This window comes from Aspergillus costaricaensis, assembly GCF_003184835.1.
Source record: "Aspergillus costaricaensis CBS 115574 unplaced genomic scaffold BO79scaffold_4, whole genome shotgun sequence".
NCBI lineage: Eukaryota > Fungi > Ascomycota > Eurotiomycetes > Eurotiales > Aspergillaceae > Aspergillus > Aspergillus costaricensis.
Window position 1 is genome coordinate 88,632 of NW_020291804.1, and position 17,563 is coordinate 106,194.

General features: G+C 51.6%; 4 protein-coding genes across 4 annotated transcripts; 2 read left to right on the top strand and 2 right to left on the bottom strand.

Moving 5' to 3' along the window:
- Window positions 1–1,348: 1,348 nt before the first annotated feature.
- On the bottom strand, window positions 1,349–3,533 carry BO79DRAFT_213993 (hydrogen/calcium exchanger domain-containing protein; the record flags this gene model as incomplete). The annotated part of the gene is made up of 11 exons (XM_025683221.1): window positions 1,349–1,471; window positions 1,521–1,588; window positions 1,637–1,856; window positions 1,907–2,214; window positions 2,262–2,294; window positions 2,341–2,588; window positions 2,636–2,677; window positions 2,725–2,772; window positions 2,818–2,884; window positions 2,931–3,467; window positions 3,530–3,533. The coding sequence occupies 11 exons, from the start codon at window positions 3,531–3,533 to the stop codon at window positions 1,349–1,351; spliced, it is 1,698 nt and encodes a 565-aa protein (XP_025543385.1).
- A 4,042-nt stretch (window positions 3,534–7,575) lies between these two features.
- BO79DRAFT_207040 (uncharacterized protein) lies at window positions 7,576–9,755 on the top strand. Its single transcript, XM_025682098.1, has 4 exons — window positions 7,576–7,935; window positions 8,000–8,037; window positions 8,092–8,117; window positions 8,171–9,755. The coding sequence occupies exons 1-4, from the start codon at window positions 7,849–7,851 to the stop codon at window positions 9,631–9,633; spliced, it is 1,614 nt and encodes a 537-aa protein (XP_025543386.1). The 5' UTR covers window positions 7,576–7,848; the 3' UTR covers window positions 9,634–9,755.
- Window positions 9,756–10,299: 544 nt separating this feature from the next.
- Window positions 10,300–11,914, top strand: BO79DRAFT_274910 (putative MFS transporter; the record flags this gene model as incomplete). Its single annotated transcript, XM_025687634.1, has 6 exons — window positions 10,300–10,635; window positions 10,692–10,724; window positions 10,793–11,035; window positions 11,129–11,525; window positions 11,603–11,734; window positions 11,814–11,914. 6 exons carry the CDS (start codon window positions 10,300–10,302, stop codon window positions 11,912–11,914), a joined length of 1,242 nt encoding a protein of 413 aa, XP_025543387.1.
- Window positions 11,915–12,121: 207 nt separating this feature from the next.
- On the bottom strand, window positions 12,122–14,525 carry BO79DRAFT_187851 (transcription factor domain-containing protein; the record flags this gene model as incomplete). Its single annotated transcript, XM_025680563.1, has 4 exons — window positions 12,122–12,898; window positions 12,950–14,138; window positions 14,248–14,376; window positions 14,458–14,525. The coding sequence occupies 4 exons, from the start codon at window positions 14,523–14,525 to the stop codon at window positions 12,122–12,124; spliced, it is 2,163 nt and encodes a 720-aa protein (XP_025543388.1).
- Window positions 14,526–17,563: the final 3,038 nt, after the last annotated feature.

Here is a 17,563-nt window from a genome sequence, read left to right on the forward strand (position 1 = left end):
CATGTCTTGAAGGGAAAGCCAAGGACAGCCATACCACATTCAGTGTATGTGATGGGCGACTAACTAGTCAGTTATAACTAGACAATCAGTTTGCATCTTTAGCCGCTTCCAGCATTGATATCGCTACCGATATACCCCCTTAGGGAGTGGGAGGTTTTACAGAAGCAGCAGCATTCGGGTCTTCAGATAACGATATGTATAGGCTTATTTGGACTTTATTAGGGCAACCATTATGTGTTGCATTTTGGAAATGATTGCCAATCACATAGCAGACTTCCACCGTGTAAGAGCAACCAGAGTGCGCATTTTGGCAACGCCGGCAGGTGGAAAGTAAAGAAAATCATCATTTCAAGGTTCAACGGTTATCGCAATTCAGATCTGGTTGCTTGGAGCTGTCTGAAGGGGTCTGTCTATCCGGCTGCTTCATAGGACCACAGAGAGTAGGTTAGTTTTCTGGCGTATCTTCCGTCCATTGTATGTTTGCATATAGTATTGTTAACCGTTATATGTCGGTTGTGCTCTCTATATACTATTCGAGGCAGTAAAGTAGACAAAGTTTAGAACTTCGTCTTCGGGACCAGGTTCCAGATAGATGTGGACCACTCGCTGGAGAAAGATGTTGCAAGTGACAGTGGATCTATTTGATTGGATAAATGTGTGAGAACATAGGGTCCAATATATGTGAACGATTAGATAGTAAATACTCTGTGGATTGAAATGTCTAAGACTGTTGAGATTCTGCTCTGGTTGAGTATAGTAGTGGATTATGGCATGGATCATGCTTAGTATCAATAATGTTATATACTAGGTTCGATGGTATAGAATTTTTTGCTAGGAAAGGATGTATGTAGGGAGAAGATATGGAGGAGAGGAAATGTTAGTCTTTTTATATCTAAGAAAGAGGTCGGTAGTAATTCAATTGGGCTTTAACATCTATTCAATCGCGGACTAATTCATCGATGCCTTGTGTGGTTGATCACTGATACCAGTCATGCAATGTATTCCATGGGATAGACATTCAATATGTGGCGAAATGAAGGGCTACACTTCACTAATTCTGGACCTGCTGTCCTTAGGGTTAGACCCGGCGTGCACTCTAATAAAAAAGCTAGGGGCATCCCAACTAATGAATTATCGATTATAGAATCAGCTAGACACTAGTAAAATGTAATGTATCTTCCATCAGCAGTACTTTTTATCGACAAACTAAATAAGACGAGTCATGCAGTAGGTATCCGGCATCACATAAAAATTAAAATCCAGAAATGAAGGCATCATGACAATATTATACACGTCGAAGAAGAAAATATTCATCCTGCTCCCACTAGTATGATCATCGCAGGCTGCCCTATGTGCTGGGCTCAGTCTTGGAGGGGTAGAACCAGGCGGCCACGGCTATGATGAGGTACATCATCATTAACAATACGCCCTCTAGCCAGTGCGACTTTCCGTCGGCAATGAGGTAGTTGACCTGCGAGGGTTAGTTGATGCCGACATGTAGCGGAGGGTGAGAGACATACCAAAAGAACAGCCACGAAAAGGAGAATAACTTGGAAGGCATCGAAATACAGAGTCATGTCGTCGTTACCTGCTTCTATCAGTATCACATCATGTCCGTCTATTCAATCAAACTTACCCATGCCCCATCCAATCACGATGATCAACGGAAGCACCAATAGCGCAATCTGCATGCTGGATCCGACCGCCACACCAATGGCCAGATCCATCTTGTCCTTGCATGCCACAGTCACGGCGGTGGCGTGCTCAGCCGCATTACCCACAATAGGCAGAAGGATCAATCCGACAAAGGTCTCAGAGATGTGGCCTTGCGTTGTGAGGGCGTCGATCGAATCAACCTAAACAATTAGTTACATACTTAAAAGACAGAGAGAAAAGGGTGGCTTACCATAAATTCAGCGCACAGAGCAACAAAAACAGTGGAGATAACGAGGGTCAGGACAGCCACGAGGACGCTCAGCTGAGGCTCTTCCTCTTCATCGTCCGGTTCCTGCAATTTCACGTTCTGCGCATGCTCACCCGCCATGGAGGCGGACATCTTGCCGATCTGCGCGATACCACGGCTGGCATCACCTTCGTTCACCTTTTGCCGTCTCTTCTCCACCTTGGGGCTGGGGGCGTTGTAAATTTCCGTGTGCGATTTGAGCTGGAAAAATAGGTAACATCCGTAAACGACCAGTAGAATGACACTGGTGCCTGCAAAATGTAAGCTTACATACGACCACTTTTGGTAAGGCACATACCTCGTGACAGGGGTGCGACTCCCGTATCGCCAGCTGGAATTTGTTAGCTGCGTCAGACGAACGATTCTTCGAAACTCACCATCGGACCAAGCGTGGAAGGCCGTGGGAATAATCAAACTTCCCACGGCCAACGCTAGCAAACTAGCGGCAGTCTGAGCAACCACGGGATTGAAGTGTTGCTCGAGACGGTCGATACCACCAAAGAAGAAGCACATGCCCATGACCAGAAGCAGGTTAGAGAGCATACTTCCAATCAGAGACGTTTGGACGATGGTGACTTCATTGTCGACCAGAGCGATAATGGCAACAATGAGTTCGACCGCGTTACTGCACCAGGTTAGATCAGAAAAATGTAGATGGCGAATAGAACTTACCCGAATGACGCATTGAGAAGACCTCCAATTGTCTCTCCCGTACTGTGTCTTCATTAGAACGATCCAGTCAGAACTTCGGATCAACATACCGCATGGCAATCTCCTCTGTCGCGTAACTCAACATGGCTGCAAGGGGACTGTTCATGTTAGCTGAGAAGTCGCACAGGGGAGCGAAGACCTACATGATCGCAATAAAATTAACCACAAAGACAGCCACTGGGCTGACACCATTGACATAATTCAACGCAACTATCAGAGTCAGTACTGCCGATTAGAACTCTGGTGAGCTACTTACTTCCAACAGGCGCGGCGAGAAGCAAAACATTAATCCAAGAATTGAAGATCGTAGCCTTCAGCTGTCCCATGACGGTGAAGTTATGCTTCTTCTTCATCGGCTTGCCCGAATCAGTGGTCAACTGATCGTCTTCGGGCTTGAAGGTGTTGCTCAAGAAGGTCCTTCTCTTCCGCGGGCCCTGCAGGTCTTCGGGCTCATCCTGGCGCGGAACATTGATGGGAACTTGACTATGCATGGAAGGGTCGGTGCCGACTTTGTCATTGCTGTCGCGTCCAACCAAATCAGTGCCAGCAGACTGAGGAGGGAAGCTGTCCGCATGCTCAGGGCCGACCAGGCCATCAGTCATGTCTCTCCGTCGCCGACGCTCCTCGGATAAGCGTACTCCGCCTTCGGACAAGACGGGGGTGAGTCGGTTTTCCAGATGGATAGAATTGGTGCGTCGGGGCTGTCTGCGAAACTTCTTGAACGGGTTAACAGAGGACGGTTCGCCCTCCTGGTCATACCAGGCCAGTTTCCTGGCATGTCGTTTGTAGATATCTAATGCCAAGATACATGTTAGCGACGGTCGCGGGCGGAAAAGGGGATGAGAGAATACATACGCATGTTAATAGGCGTGAACTAATTATCGATGTTTGATGGAACAAGAACAATGCAGGGGTCTTGAGATCTATGTACTAAATAATAATTAAGCACCATGTCAGCGATGATATATAAGAGACAAAATTAGAAGGGTGATCGACGGAGCCGCGTTGTTGAGAGGCGATGAATGCACATGGCGTCCCAACAGCGCGGTACCAGCAGTCATCCATGCTTCGGTCCAATAGGCAAGACAAAGAAAAGCAATAGACTCACTGACGTGGAGTAGCCAAGTGATAGACTAGACAGCAAAAAGAGCCCTTGTTGGAGGCTCAAGTGTGGCTGAAGTGGATTCGTGAAGACTCCGCCTCGAGTGGCTGTCAAAACTACTGTCGAGCTGGAAGTGATTCAGTTTGGTTTGCGACAAACTAACTGCGCCGTCGGAGATATTCTAAACTGGGTCCGATTCTGATGCGATAATTATAGGAAGAAAAATCAAAGAGCGAAAAGGAGGGACGTCGCGCGCAGCAGCAGCCAGCGATGTAATATATAGAAAAAGCCTAATATTGCGGGAATGCAGCAACACGGGGACTGTGCAATGACAACGGTAAAGAGCGACAACAGAGTCCAAGGCAGGACTGGATGAAAAGAATGACACCTCACAAACTGCAAGGGCAAGTGCCGACAGACACACAGAAATCTCACACACAACGATTGAAAGGAGAGAACTGCACAGGAGAGTTCCAAGTTAATTGTCGTCACAATCTCTCATTATTTGGTTAGAGTTGCTGCACTTGTCGGGCACAGCCACAAACTACCGCTAGTCTACGCACAGGCAGGCCTCTCATTTGCTGGATCCTCCCGATTGATATTTGATAACCCCCAATTGTCCCCATCGGCAAAGAGGCATCCCGCAAGCTCAGTGGCTACCCAGTTGGCGAGTGGATGGAGCTTTGGTGATTCCAGCCCCTGGCGCTTCTAGAGAAGGCAATTGACAATCGGAGAACCCCCAACAAGCAACCCGCCAAGCCCAAGATTGCCTCCGAACTAACGAAATTTGGCCTCGCATTTGCGAGCGGAGTGCAAAATTCATCATGATGATGTCCTGGGTTCTTGGCTGATCCAGGGGCACAAAGAGCACAAAGGGCCCGACAGGAGAAATTTCACCCTCATCGGGCCTCTATTGAGAGCATGCTGCCTGTCTGTCAGGTAGGACAGGAAGGAGATCTATATATATTGGGCAGCAGTATGGCCATCACTAAACGCTGTTGCAAAGTCTCTTTGAAGGTGAAGCGCGACAGAATGGCCCCATTTGCCAGAGGATCTGGTGGTCGTCGTAATCAAAGTTAAAACTTTGGCGAAGCAATTGCGGCCCCCTGGCTTGTTTCGCGCCGCCCCATGTGGTACCCCCTGATTGGTGAGACATCTTACTCAGATATTAGATAAGCGGTAAAGTGCCTGACCGCCACATCTGTGGCTGTTGGTGACTGAGCCACATGATATCCAGCCACATGATATCCAGCACACTGCCACAGACACCGCCACAAGTAGTCAGGCCAGGCTGCTCCCACATGGCTCATAGTCACTGTGAGGTCAGGCAGTCCCATTGAACATGGCTATCTCCGTCAGTGTGATCCATCTGCCGCCGTTCAGAGAAGAAACCTCCGTTACCCTGGGGATAGAGAAATGCACATGTTGTGCTACCCAGCTGACATTCTGACCAGGCGTCAACCGGTTAACATCTTGTCGATCGGGAAATGCAACTCCGACCACAATAGACAGACAACAAACCGAAGCGCCGGAAAAGTGCACACCAGGTCCTACAAAGACATGTCATGCAGAGTGGTGACCCTCGCCGGTGCAAGGTGAGGACTGCGACAGATGAATCGGCCGCAGTTGGTAGTCATCTCACAGTGTGTGGAGTCACACAACACAGCGATCGTGGCGCCTACAAGCTCCAGCAGAGCAAGCCGATGACGTCCAACGGTGAACGGCAGGCTGGATCGGTGAGGCCGCCCTCCAGCCTCATACCAGATGTGGGGTGATCCCCCTTGCTTTAAAGGAGGGGGTTGGAGGGGAGAATGAGGTCATGGCTAGATGACGGATAAATGATGAGGGATGGCAACACCGACAGAGACACGGTCAGTATGGGTGGACGAACACAGACACCATCGAAGTAATAAGGAGAAGGCAGCAACAGAGAGGCGAAAGCAACAGGCAGTGGACGGGCTGTTATTGGGTTGGCTAGGAAGCCGCTCGATGATCTTTCAAAGCTTGGTATCCCGTGTCTTTGTTTCGGCAGCCGATCACAGCTGGTGCTTCCGGATTGGGGACGGGCTGGCTTCGTTTCTTCGTAGTAAGTACGAATTTCTTTGCCTCCTGAGTGCTGCGGCATTTCCAGTCCAACAGACCCCACGAGATGCTGCCTCAAAGAGAGGCAGACCATACTGTGTAAGCGAGTCAGACTCCTGCTCCACCGGAAGCAAAGCTATTGAAGACTGTCTGAGAATGACGGAGGTTTATTTAAGCCGGACAGCGACTATTCTCCTAATTTACGTCAAACACTATAGATAGACACGGCTAATCCGGAAGAATGATTAGAAGCCGTGGGAAGCAAACGTGGATACAGTGTACACCAATGCAGATGAAGCGATGCGAGACAAGCAATGATGAAGCTCCATCGGAGTGGGTTAGAAGGAAGAGGAAAACCACTGCAATCAAAACAAAATAGTAATAATAATAAATAAATAAAACAAACACTTGGTGAGACGATCAATTGCCATCCATGTTTCATTCTCCTGGACATGAATTGTGGATCCCAGAGTTGGGATTTGTTACCTTAAACTTACCTAGCCTTACATTAGTTTACGGCCCCTCGGGGGTGGTCAGGGCCGCCAGACCCTTAGACCCTGGCAGGGTCCGAGGGTCTTTTCCCTTTCCCCATTACCGTCTGATACACGGTATGGTCAAATTACCACCGCAAAACCAACCATTTTGATGCGCTCTTGGCATTCTTGGCAGAGGCCCGCTCAGTCCGGCAGACTCCTTCTTTTTGGCAGTGCCAGCGCTGCTTATAGGAGAGGTTTCAGTGGAAGGTGTCAGAAGTCATGGAAATAGTACCAGAGTGTCTGACTTGGTCCATTGGATGTGTCTCAATGTGTGAAAGTGTGTATTTAAAACCAACCAACAACTAGATTTCGAGTCTCGAGCAGTTTTCCATCTTCCCGTTTCCCATCTTTGGCCCTGAGGATGTGCAGTGAGTGAGCCGTCCAGGAGAGAATCCCAATAAACAGACGCCCCACAGCACGGAGAGGGAGGAAGGGCCTGAGAGGTCAATTTCCCAGCGACAGGGACGGAAATGGCGAGAGGATGAGCCCGGGAGTTGCCCAGTTGGATCGGGTCAGGAACAAGGAACCAGGCTCGGCATGAGTCTGGACCCGTCAGAACACTGTATTACCGCCCGTATCAAAACCCCCGCCAGGGTCCTGAGCCAATCATCCCACAGGGTCCTGGGGCTAGTTTCACCCTTTCAGCCCACTCGCTTTCTTTCTCTCTTCTGTTTCGCTCGTTAACCCATGGTCCTTTCCAGCCAGTGCTGGTTTTTTTCAAAGTGGAATTGAATTTACTCCAACGCCCACATGAATGCTTGACGGGAAGAAGAGATTCACAAGAAAAAGGCTTGTCTATGGAAATGAGAGACGATCCATGACACTGCCACATGGAAGAGTCAGATGGTAGCATTGGAACTAGTAACTATGGAAGTGAGAAGGATAGTAGGATAGCCCCATGGGCCGGACAATGGATTGTCCACCCTGGAGATCAACATCGACCGGAACTCCAATCACAGTGGAATTTACTATTTTTACAGCGGAGGGCGTCGTAAGCCAGAACATCCGACAGGCACACAGCCAACAAACGATGGATACTGATAGTACTGACTGTCTGTTTGTTAGTGAGTGAGTGAGGCAGGGGCCGGGGCCACTCGCTTCCCCCCGTCATTCGCCTCCTCCTCCCCCCTTCTGGTACTGGTTATTTCCAAATACCCCCTCCCTCCTCTTCTCTTCTCTTCTTCTTCTTCTTCCTTCTTCTCTCCATCTTCTTTCTTTCTTTCTCTCCTTCCCAGCCACTTCATCATCCATCCAGCCATCGCTATATCCACGGCGCCTTGTTTCAGCCGTCAGTCACTCGTTGTATACTTCTAGACTTTCTTCCTCTTTCTCCCTTGTATTTCAACTCTCCTGTGGAAAGTTGATAACTCGGGAACTGCAGTACTTTCATCTGCAGATTTAGAAACCAGCTACATTGAATTCGGACTCTCGCTTCACACATCACTGTTCACATAATGAAGTTCTCTGCTACTACCCTTGCTGGAGCTTCGCTCCTCCTGGGCCGCGCTATTGCTGCGGACCTGCCTGCCATTGAGGCCAAGGTATGTTTCCGCCATCCGCCACAGGGCTGGAGGTCAAGTTCCTAACTGGTCGGGTTGGAAACAGAGCAACAAGTTCTTCTACTCCAACAATGGCACCCAATTGTAAGTTATCCTACTGCTCGGTGTTGTCTTAGACTTCTTACTGACCCATTCCAGCTTCATCCGTGGCGTTGCCTATCAGCGTATGTAGCTCAATGGTCAATGGCGCCTCGACGCGCAGCTAACCCGTCACCAGAGGACTACACGAGCAACGGCACTGACTCCTCCAACGCCGACTACACCGACCCTCTGGCCGATGCCTCTACCTGCAAGCGTGATATCCCCTACCTCCAGCAGCTGCGCACCAACGTGATCCGTACCTATGCTGTCGACCCCACCAAGGACCACACCGAGTGCATGCAGGCCCTGCAGGATGCTGGCATCTACCTCATCACTGACCTGTCGGCCCCCTCGACCTCCATCAACCGGGACGACCCCCAGTGGAACACCGACCTTTATACTCGCTACACCAGCGTCGTCGATGCCTTTGCCAACTACACCAACGTCATCGGTTTCTTCGCTGGTAACGAGGTCGCCAACAGCCAGAACAACACCAACTCCATTGCCTACGTCAAGGCCGCCGTCCGTGACATGAAGGCCTACATCAAGGCCAAGAACTACCGTACCTCCCTCGGCGTTGGTTACGCTACTGACGATGACTCCACCATCCGTGACGACCTGAAGAGCTACCTGGTCTGCGGTGACTCTGACGACCGCATCGACTTCTTCGGTTACAACATCTACGAGTGGTGCGGTGACTCTTCCTTCAAGACCTCCGGTTACTCGGCCCGTACCGAGGAGTTCAAGGACTACCCCGTCCCTGCTTTCTTCTCCGAGTATGGCTGCAACAGCCCCTCTCCCCGTACTTTCACCGACGTCCCCGTCCTCTTCGGTGACCAGATGAACGACGTCTGGAGCGGTGGTATCGTCTACATGTACTTCCAGGAAGACAACGACTACGGTCTGGTTTCGGTCGACGGCGCCAGCGTCAGCACTCTTAAGGACTTCTCCAACCTGTCTTCCCAGATGCAGAAGGTCACTGCCACCGGTGTGAACAGCAACAGCTGGTCCGCTAGCAACACTGCCACCCCTACCTGCCCCAGCGTCGGCACCGCCTGGGAGGCCACCAACACTCTTCCCCCCTCCCCCAACGAGGATCTCTGCTCCTGCATGGAGGCTTCTCTGTCTTGCGTCGTCAAGGACTCCGTCAAGGAGAGCAAGTACGGTGACCTGTTCGACTACATCTGCGCCAAGGGTGACTACTGCGACGGCATGTCCAGCAACTCCACCACCGGTGACTACGGTGCCTACAGTGTCTGCTCCACCAAGCAGCAGCTCAGCTTCGTCATGAACCAGTACTACGAGAAGCAGAGCGCCAAGGCCAGCGCTTGCGACTTCAGCGGTGATGGTACCACCACCTCTTCCAGCGCTGCCACTGGCACCTGCTCTTCCCTGCTCAAGGAGGCTGGCACTGCCGGTACCGGCAGCGTTACCTCCTCCCCCACTGGTGGCGGCTCTGTTGCCAGCGCCAGCTCCAGCACCTCCGAGGGTGCTGGTGCCGGTCTGACTGCCCCCAACGCCGTCCAGGTCGGCAGCTGGCAGCTGGGTGCCTACGCGGTGACCGCCGTTGGCGCCGCTCTTGGCATGATCCTGCTGTAAGCGTGAAGCGGAGGAGTGGGGGCCATGGAAGCATGGCCCGTTCGACGGGTGGATTTGTTAGCCGTACATAATTGAATCCGTTCTACTTTGTGATTATTCCAAGTAGCATTTAATGCACATATTTTGTATTACTACTTTTGAGCTATCCTTGAAACTGTAACAGATTATCACTATAACACTATAGAAGGGTATGATGTGTATTGCTGTATGTTAAAATTCTTACCTGTAGTTTGCAGCTGCAGACACGCGATGCAACTCCGAAAGTGCGTGTCAACGGGCGTTCGGCAGCGAATGCCGACTCGGTCAGATGTTCGAGCAGACCGAGCCAGCAGTTCGGCCACACAATCGGCAGGCCGAATCGGGCAGAGTCTGCACGAGATATATAAGATAAGAAGTGTCGCAAATAATTAAAGAGATAGCAGTTAAGAATCTCAAAACAAAACAGTATAATACAACATAGAAAAGGGATCCATGCCGGCCATGGCTCCCGATCTGGAATCCAACCCAACTCTACCCAAAGAGGCAAATACACAACCACCAGCCATTGACCACAATGACACTCCAAAATCACAACAACCATCAATAATAAACGAAAAGCCCACGGTGACAAGAGGCTATGACCTCCCCTTCTGGCACAAATCCATCATCCTCTTCATCGTCTCATGGATGACCCTAGCTGTCACCTTCAACAGCACCTCGCTGCTCCCCGCCACCCCCGAAATCGCAACCCGGTTCAACACCACCGAGGAAATCCTCAATGTCATCAATGCCGGTGTCCTTTTGGCCATGGGCTTTTCTTCTCTGATTTGGGGTCCCATGAGTCGCCTAGTCGGTCGTCGCATTTCGTATAACATCGCCGTTTTGGTGCTGTGCGGGTGCTCGGCGGGTACGGCCGCCGCTATCAATTTGCCCATGTTTACGGCCTTTCGCATTTTGGGTGGATTGACGGGTACCTCGTTTATGGTTATGGGGCAGACTATTTTGGCGGATATTTATGAGCCTGTATAGCCTCCTCCCCCGTTAGTACAATATTGTGTGGGCTAATGCTGTATGTATAGGTTGTTAGAGGAACGGCAGTGGGTTTCTTCATGGTAGGGACTGTTGCGGGTCCGGCTATTGGTATACCTCTCCCTAGCTTACCCTATACTATATGCTCAAGAAACTAATGAATGTAGGCCCCTGCTTCGGCGGCATCATCGTCACCTTCGCCAGCTGGCGCATCATTTTCTGGGTGCAAGTCGCCATGACAGGCTTCGGCCTGATCCTCTCACTGATCTTCGTCCCTGAGATACCCTCAGCAGACGCAAAGATCATCACCACTACCACTGCCACCAGCACCACTCCTCCAACAACCAAAGAGTCTCTTCTCCGAGTCCTCGCCGCATTCAACCCCATCCACATCGTCCGTCTCTTCATCTACCCCAACATCTTCCTCGCCGTACATACCCCCTCCCCCTTCCACCACAAAACAATCAACACACTAACAAATGTAAAGTGTCTAACATGCGGCTTCCTCTCCACCTTCCAATACGCCATCCTCACCTCCGCCCGCTCCATCTTCAACCCACGCTTTCACCTCACCACCGCCCTCGTCTCCGGCCTCTTCTACCTCGCCCCGGGGGCCGGGTTCCTCGTGGGGAGTATTCTCGGCGGCCGTCTCTCCGACCGCACGGTCCGAAACTACATCAAAAAGCGTAACGGGGTCCGTCTCCCTCAGGATAGGTTGAACTCCGGTCTGGGGACATTATTCTTCGTCCTCCCCGCCGCGGCGCTCGTCTATGGGTGGACCCTGCAGGAGGAGAAAGGCGGCATGGTGGTCCCTATCATTGCGGCGTTTTTTGGGGGTGTGGGGTTGATGGGGACTTTTAATGGGTTGAATACGTATGCTGCTGGTAAGAAACCCCCCTGGTTCTTAGGATGTATTGTGTGTGTGTGTGGACGCTAATGTATTTGGGGTTTGGTCGGGTAGAAGCACTCCCCCATCGCCGATCCGAAGCTATCAGTGGGAAATACATCATCCAGTATTTGTTTTCGGCGGGGAGTAGTGCCGCTGTTGAGCCGTTGATTGGGGCGATTGGGGTGGGGTGGACGTTTACCATTTGTGAGTAATCTTTTTCTTTTCTCCATTTCCCTTCAGTTTGGGTTTGATGGTTGGCTAATTGTTGGGTGTGGTGGTGTAGGTGTGTTTTTGTCTATCATTGGGGGCGTTTTGGTGGTGATTATCACCCGTAAGGGGTTGGATATGCAGAGGTGGGTGGAGAGGAGGTGGGGGGAGGCTTGATCTTTCTCTTTCTCTTTCTCTTTCTCTTTCTATCTCTCCCGGCTGTTGAGGGGTTGGTCAGGTTATGGATTCATGTGTTCATGTGTTCATGAGTGTGCTTTGCATTGGGTATGGTGTTTGGTTTCATGATAGATGGATAGATAGACTTGATACACGGATAGACAATAATGTATTGCATGTCTCTGGTTTATGGAACTCTATCTGCATTCAGCTATACCCCTGGTACACATGCTCCTCATTCATATACGTATCCACCGGATGCAACATGCCTAGATCAAAATCACTTTGCGCCAAAAAATCCTGCATCGTCGGCTCCATGAACGCCATTGCCGTCGTGAACCCGCTCGTCGCATCTCGTACTACACCCCCCTCTAGCACACCCGTCGTCACTGGGTGTAGCCCGAACTCTGCTGGACCCATTGGCCCCTCGGCAATACTATGCGCTGTCAGCGCCGTGTTCGACGACGCTGGAGTCGCAGCCGCCGTGGCCGCTGCAGACGCGGCTGCATCCTTGGCAGATACCGTGCCCGGTCCTATCGCTGCAGCGGCGTTCCGTCGACTGCGGGAATCGCGTCGCCGCTCGCTAAGATATCGGTCCAGACAGACTTTGACCTGCTCCAGGTTGATGTAGAATTCAGATGCCGCTAGGTTACCATTCTCGCTCATTGAGCGCAGCACCTCCATGCCGGTTTCGAAGGCCCCGAGGTCTGCTGGGTTGCCGACGGGCGTGAAGCTGGACATGGCCAGCACGAGTGCGGAGGAGAAGAGGTAGTGTGCGTGGAAGAATCCGAAGGTTGGCAGTGTGCCGTTGATCCATCGGGTTAGGATGATCGAGTGCGAGTGCCGTGCGGCGTGGATGCAGGCTTCGCCGAGTGTGAGCACCGGCTGGGAGATCTCTTCGATGTCTTCTGGTCGGGCTCCGTCCGCTTCGCTCAGTTTGATCAGGATGTGGAGCAGTGTTGGTCGGGTTGTCAGAATCACACACTGATTATGGTTAGTTATTGGATCGATCCTGTGGGAACTGGAATGATGTACCTGGTTGAATGATAGATGCAGCGAGCCCACCGGTGTCCGACTCATTTCTGGCTCCACCTGGTCCAGTCGCAGATGCTCTGGCAGGGTCTCCACCCAGTTCTTCAGCGCCTTGAGTAGCTTCTGCACCCTCTGCAGAAATGTTTCGCTGTACTTGCGGCGACTGTACAACTTGGCGATCGTCTCACCCACGATCCGTGCCAGGCTGATGTTGGCCTTGAGATACTCGGTATCGGAGAACTGCTCCTCCTGTAACTGCGCCGGGGTGACGTTGGACGGCATGTCTAGGTGGATATCATCATCCAAGATCTGCGATGGCAGGCCCATCTTCGATCCCCACATGCGGTCGAAGATGTAGATGGTCCACCAGATGCGCACCCGGTGCTGCCTCTCGATTGGATCGATCAGCTGCGACTCAGGGACGTTGTGGTTCATTCCAATCGACAGCCCCAACCGCATAGCGCTTCCAATCAGAACATAGGCCGAATGCCGTCGGTTCAAATAATACGAGAATAAAGACATCAACAACAGCGTCTCCAAATGCGTGATGCTCGTCCTCTCCGGCAGCACCTGCACCAAGCTCAACGCCCGCGCAAAGTACTTGGTACCCGGTACTCTAGAACCTGAGGATGGCTCATTTCGCATGGAGTAGGCCTCTCCAAACGCGAATAGAGCAAAGAACTTGCATTGATTGACCTTGCACTCGAAGTCGCCCGTCTGGTAGATCTCCTCAAGCTTCTCCAGCGTCGACTTACGCAGCACCAGATGGTAAATGAAACCAATCTGCCGCAGCGCAATCTTCAACAATAGCCGCGCCTGGTGTAAACTCGGCCACCAGATATCCCCCGTATTAGCCGCGGCGATATTCTCATCCCGGACATACTGCGTGCGCGTAATATGCGCCGTCGCATTACTCCCCGTCAAGAAGCGCCGGAAGCGCGTCGCAAAAGCCGTACATGCTGCCTCGCCCACGAAAAGCGGCGGCGCAGACGGATCGTATGGATGGAACCAAGCCCGGTCCCCGATCAAAGGATTGCGCACATTGGGATTATTGCTTTCCGCCTCATCTGGCGCCTCTGCCGTTCGCGACGGGCCGCCGCCGCGCCCGTCTTCGGCCTCGGTCGCGTTGACCGAGGAAGGGGTCGGTTGTTCTCGCAGGCGTCGAATCTCGGCCTGCAATTCATGCAGATAACTGTGGGAATATTCGATCAGTCTAATTCCCGGCGACTATAAAAAGTCATGCATGACGTCCTTCCATCCCCGAACATCGTGTGAGTCACAAGAGTGTCTGTTGGACATACCTCTCGCTCACTTTGACCTGACGGTCCCGAGGTGCGTATTGGCACTCATCGGCACAGCCAACCTGGCGGCATTTGGCGCAGGGCTGGTCGCCCGAGCATTTGATTTTGTGTGCGTGACATCGTTGGCAGCTGGATTTGCACGATGGAATTAGCAGTGATGCTTAGATATTGCTGCTGTGTGAGAGGGCCACAGTAGAAGGGCACACTTACGCAACAAACTTCCTCCGTTTCGGGCATTCGACCTCTTCGGTCGCTCTGGAATGTTTTCTACGGTTCATGAGTCATGACGATGCCCGATTTGATGTATCAGGTCCTGAAATCGTCCGCAGAAGACAAGTAGATAACTGATGCAGAGTAGTATATTCTGATGAAGTGGATGAATGAGTGATGGATCAAGTTGTTCGGACTGTCGGCGGTCGGTTCAACATCGCCGAGCCTCAGGCCGAGATGTCGCTTAGATAAGAACAACCAACACAACACAGCAGGAGCATGGATTAGTTGGGCATTTGTACATTTCACACGATAATAATAGTTAGGCTTGATACAGGTTAGATAAGTATACATAATCTAATGGTTTGGTAGCGGTCTCGTATGGAATACTATTAGCAACATTCTCCGTTCCTGGGAAATGGTATTAGAAAGCACGGACATGATGAGATACTAGTATATATATCCGGGCTGTTTAACTGCCGCTGGATGCTATCTATTTTCAGAACTTCAACTACTTACTCTTTAGTACTAGCCTCATGCTTGTAGAACCTACTACTCCGTACTACTGTTCTACTATGGACAAGCAAATTCGAATTACTTCCTACGCGCAATTCAGATTTAGCGCGTCCTACTCCACTGTCACTGTCAAGTGTCCCCTCTACAAACTTTGAACCGAGTGGAGCCTCAAATCAAGATCGTCTCGGGCGAGCATTAACCGGTTTTGAGGGCGCACACGAAGCAAGTCCGCGACCAACACGTGCATCCTACACCTGAGAAATCAACATCTCCCATCACTGTGGCGTTACTGCAGCGCAAATGCAGTGTCAGCGCGCCAAGGGCGCCACGGCGATCCTCGTAAGCCTTGTACCTTGTAAAGCCGCTTAGCGGAAAGCGTTCTTCCACCACTCCAGGTTATGATCTCCGGCACTCGGCCGTTGTGCGGACACTGGAATGGTTGTGTAATCCGAGGCAACACCAACATTGAGCCCAGACAGAAAGCCCCATTGGACTTGTCAACGGAGATTTCCGAGTGATATATAAATCCGGCACACCCGATCAAAGTTTCGCAGCCGCTCCGGAAAAGTTTCTTAGACGTGTCACACAGCCGCAGGCAGGGAAGGGAGGGTGCGACAGGCGGGTAAGCGATCGAGCCCCGTGTTGATGACCATTGCTTCAATCGTTGTCCTATTGAGTGGCCCCGAAGGGAAGTAGGAAATCTAAAGCGATAGTGTAAGCCTAACAGGAACCGGGAGTCTCGACTGAACGCAGTTCGCTCAATGTGGCCCAAGGGGCAAAAAAGCAAGGTTAGTGTAGAGTTAAAAAAACTCGGGGAGCTGAGAAAGAGCGACAGTGGCTGCCCGCAAGCGTGCGCGCTAACGCGGGTCTATCTATGCGGATTTAATTTCCAGACCCCGAAGTGCGCGTAACCCATCCAAGCCTTGTCCAACAGTATTTTGTGTGCGCACCTCCTACGCTGCGTGTTAGGGGCCCAAGGAGACACCCAGGGGCTGTAGATCATCCAGAAGTATAAGACAAGCCATGCAAGAAATAAATCTACCGATCGCAGAGCCCACAGGACAGTTGGGAAGCCTCGAGCATCGGGTCCACCCCCGGGCGGTTGCAAGGGTGCTAATTCTGGGAAAACCGGTTGAGACTGGGAGGTCAGATCAGGCTGAAAGTCTGGAAGACCTTGGTTAGCGCATTGGCGAAAGGGATATCCGGGAATTGTGTGCCGGTGCCACAGGGGAGGAGGAAAGGAGACTACTAATTAGTAGTAGCGAAGCGATGCTCAAAAGCTGGCTGGCAACAATGCAGCTGAACCCGACTGGCCTCGTCGCCACCTCGCCTTCTCAAGTTTTCTCCTCTCCCCTCCCTCTCTGCGATCTCATCGGCGAGATCGCGCGTGGCGATCTGGCATCCAGATTCGTGCCCTTGCTTCATCAATCTCTCTGCGATGCTCCAGGAGGAAAAACTGTTGGTCCGCGAGCAGGAAAGAGGGTCGCAGAGTCAGCCACATCCCCATACGGAACCATTTTCCATGCCAATCGTGATGGCGGTTCCGAACTTCCGAACTACTTAAGTAAGTCTCGGCCGATGGAACGAAGCATATTTGAATGGTCGACTGCCCCCCAAGTGAATGGTTCGCATATTCTGGTTCAGTGGACGTTGACATTCCTATCCCCCTCCCTCCCTTCTGCAAGTCATGCGAGCGGAAAGAGAATGGCGGTTGGGGGAAGTTGAGTTGGCCCTGCTGGTCACGCAGACAAACCAGTCAACTTCCTTTCTCTCCAATAATCTCCTCCGTCTCTCTCCCTCCCTTTCCCGATCTTCTCCCCGCCTCGACCGAAACATCCAACGGCTTCAACTGGTCCAGCCAGTATCAACCTCAAATCCCCGTCACAGTCTTCCTTGAACCCCCCCTCCCGATCCGTTTCTATTGCAAAGTGCCTACTACATATCTTCTAAAGCACGGATCCTGTAACATCACCTTCCCGCCTCCTTGCTCAAGAAGCTGCGGACAACAAACAGTGCGTCCCTGAATGTCCACCATGAAACCCCCTCTGGACGGGCGGATGCGAAGAGACTTCTCGCTATCTGAAAAAGTGAAGCTATAACCTCCCTAATGGTCTGGTCTCTTTGCCTCCTGGCTAATGTCTTGTGTTGTTTTCAGTGCCAATTGATACTGTGAGCCAAATTTGTCGAATAGCTTGGCCACGGAGCCTCCTCCCTAGAACGCGCTCGTGAACGATTCCCAACTTAAAGTGAAACGCAGAACGCGGCTCGCCGAACGTCATCTAAGGTTGTGCTGATGGAACTGGCTAGTCGCCAATGACATTGGCTGCTCCGGCACGGATTACCGGCTAGTGGTACCCCAAGGAAGCGATGCCCAGTGCTATGGTCGGCCGCCTCGTCCACGATCTGCGTCGAACCTTAAGAGAGCTTATCAAGTTCTATATCCGCAGGCCCACGAGCTCGTGGATTGGAGCCACTGCAAATTGGTCTGATACCTACAGACTAGGCCAAATGGAAACAAGAGGGAAATTGGGGAAACAAGCTCATCGTGAAAGCCTCCCACATGACACTACTAACATCAGATGCCGATGAC

Excerpts from the sequence above, each read along its gene's own strand:
- BO79DRAFT_207040 (XM_025682098.1), top strand. The coding sequence starts at position 7,849 with ATGAAGTTCTCTGCTACTACCCTTGCTGGAGCTTCGCTCCTCCTGGGC. Across the intron at positions 7,936-7,999 it reads TGCCTGCCATTGAGGCCAAG|AGCAACAAGTTCTTCTACTC; the intron begins GTATGTTTCCGC and ends GGTTGGAAACAG. Across the intron at positions 8,118-8,170 it reads CCGTGGCGTTGCCTATCAGC|AGGACTACACGAGCAACGGC; the intron begins GTATGTAGCTCA and ends ACCCGTCACCAG.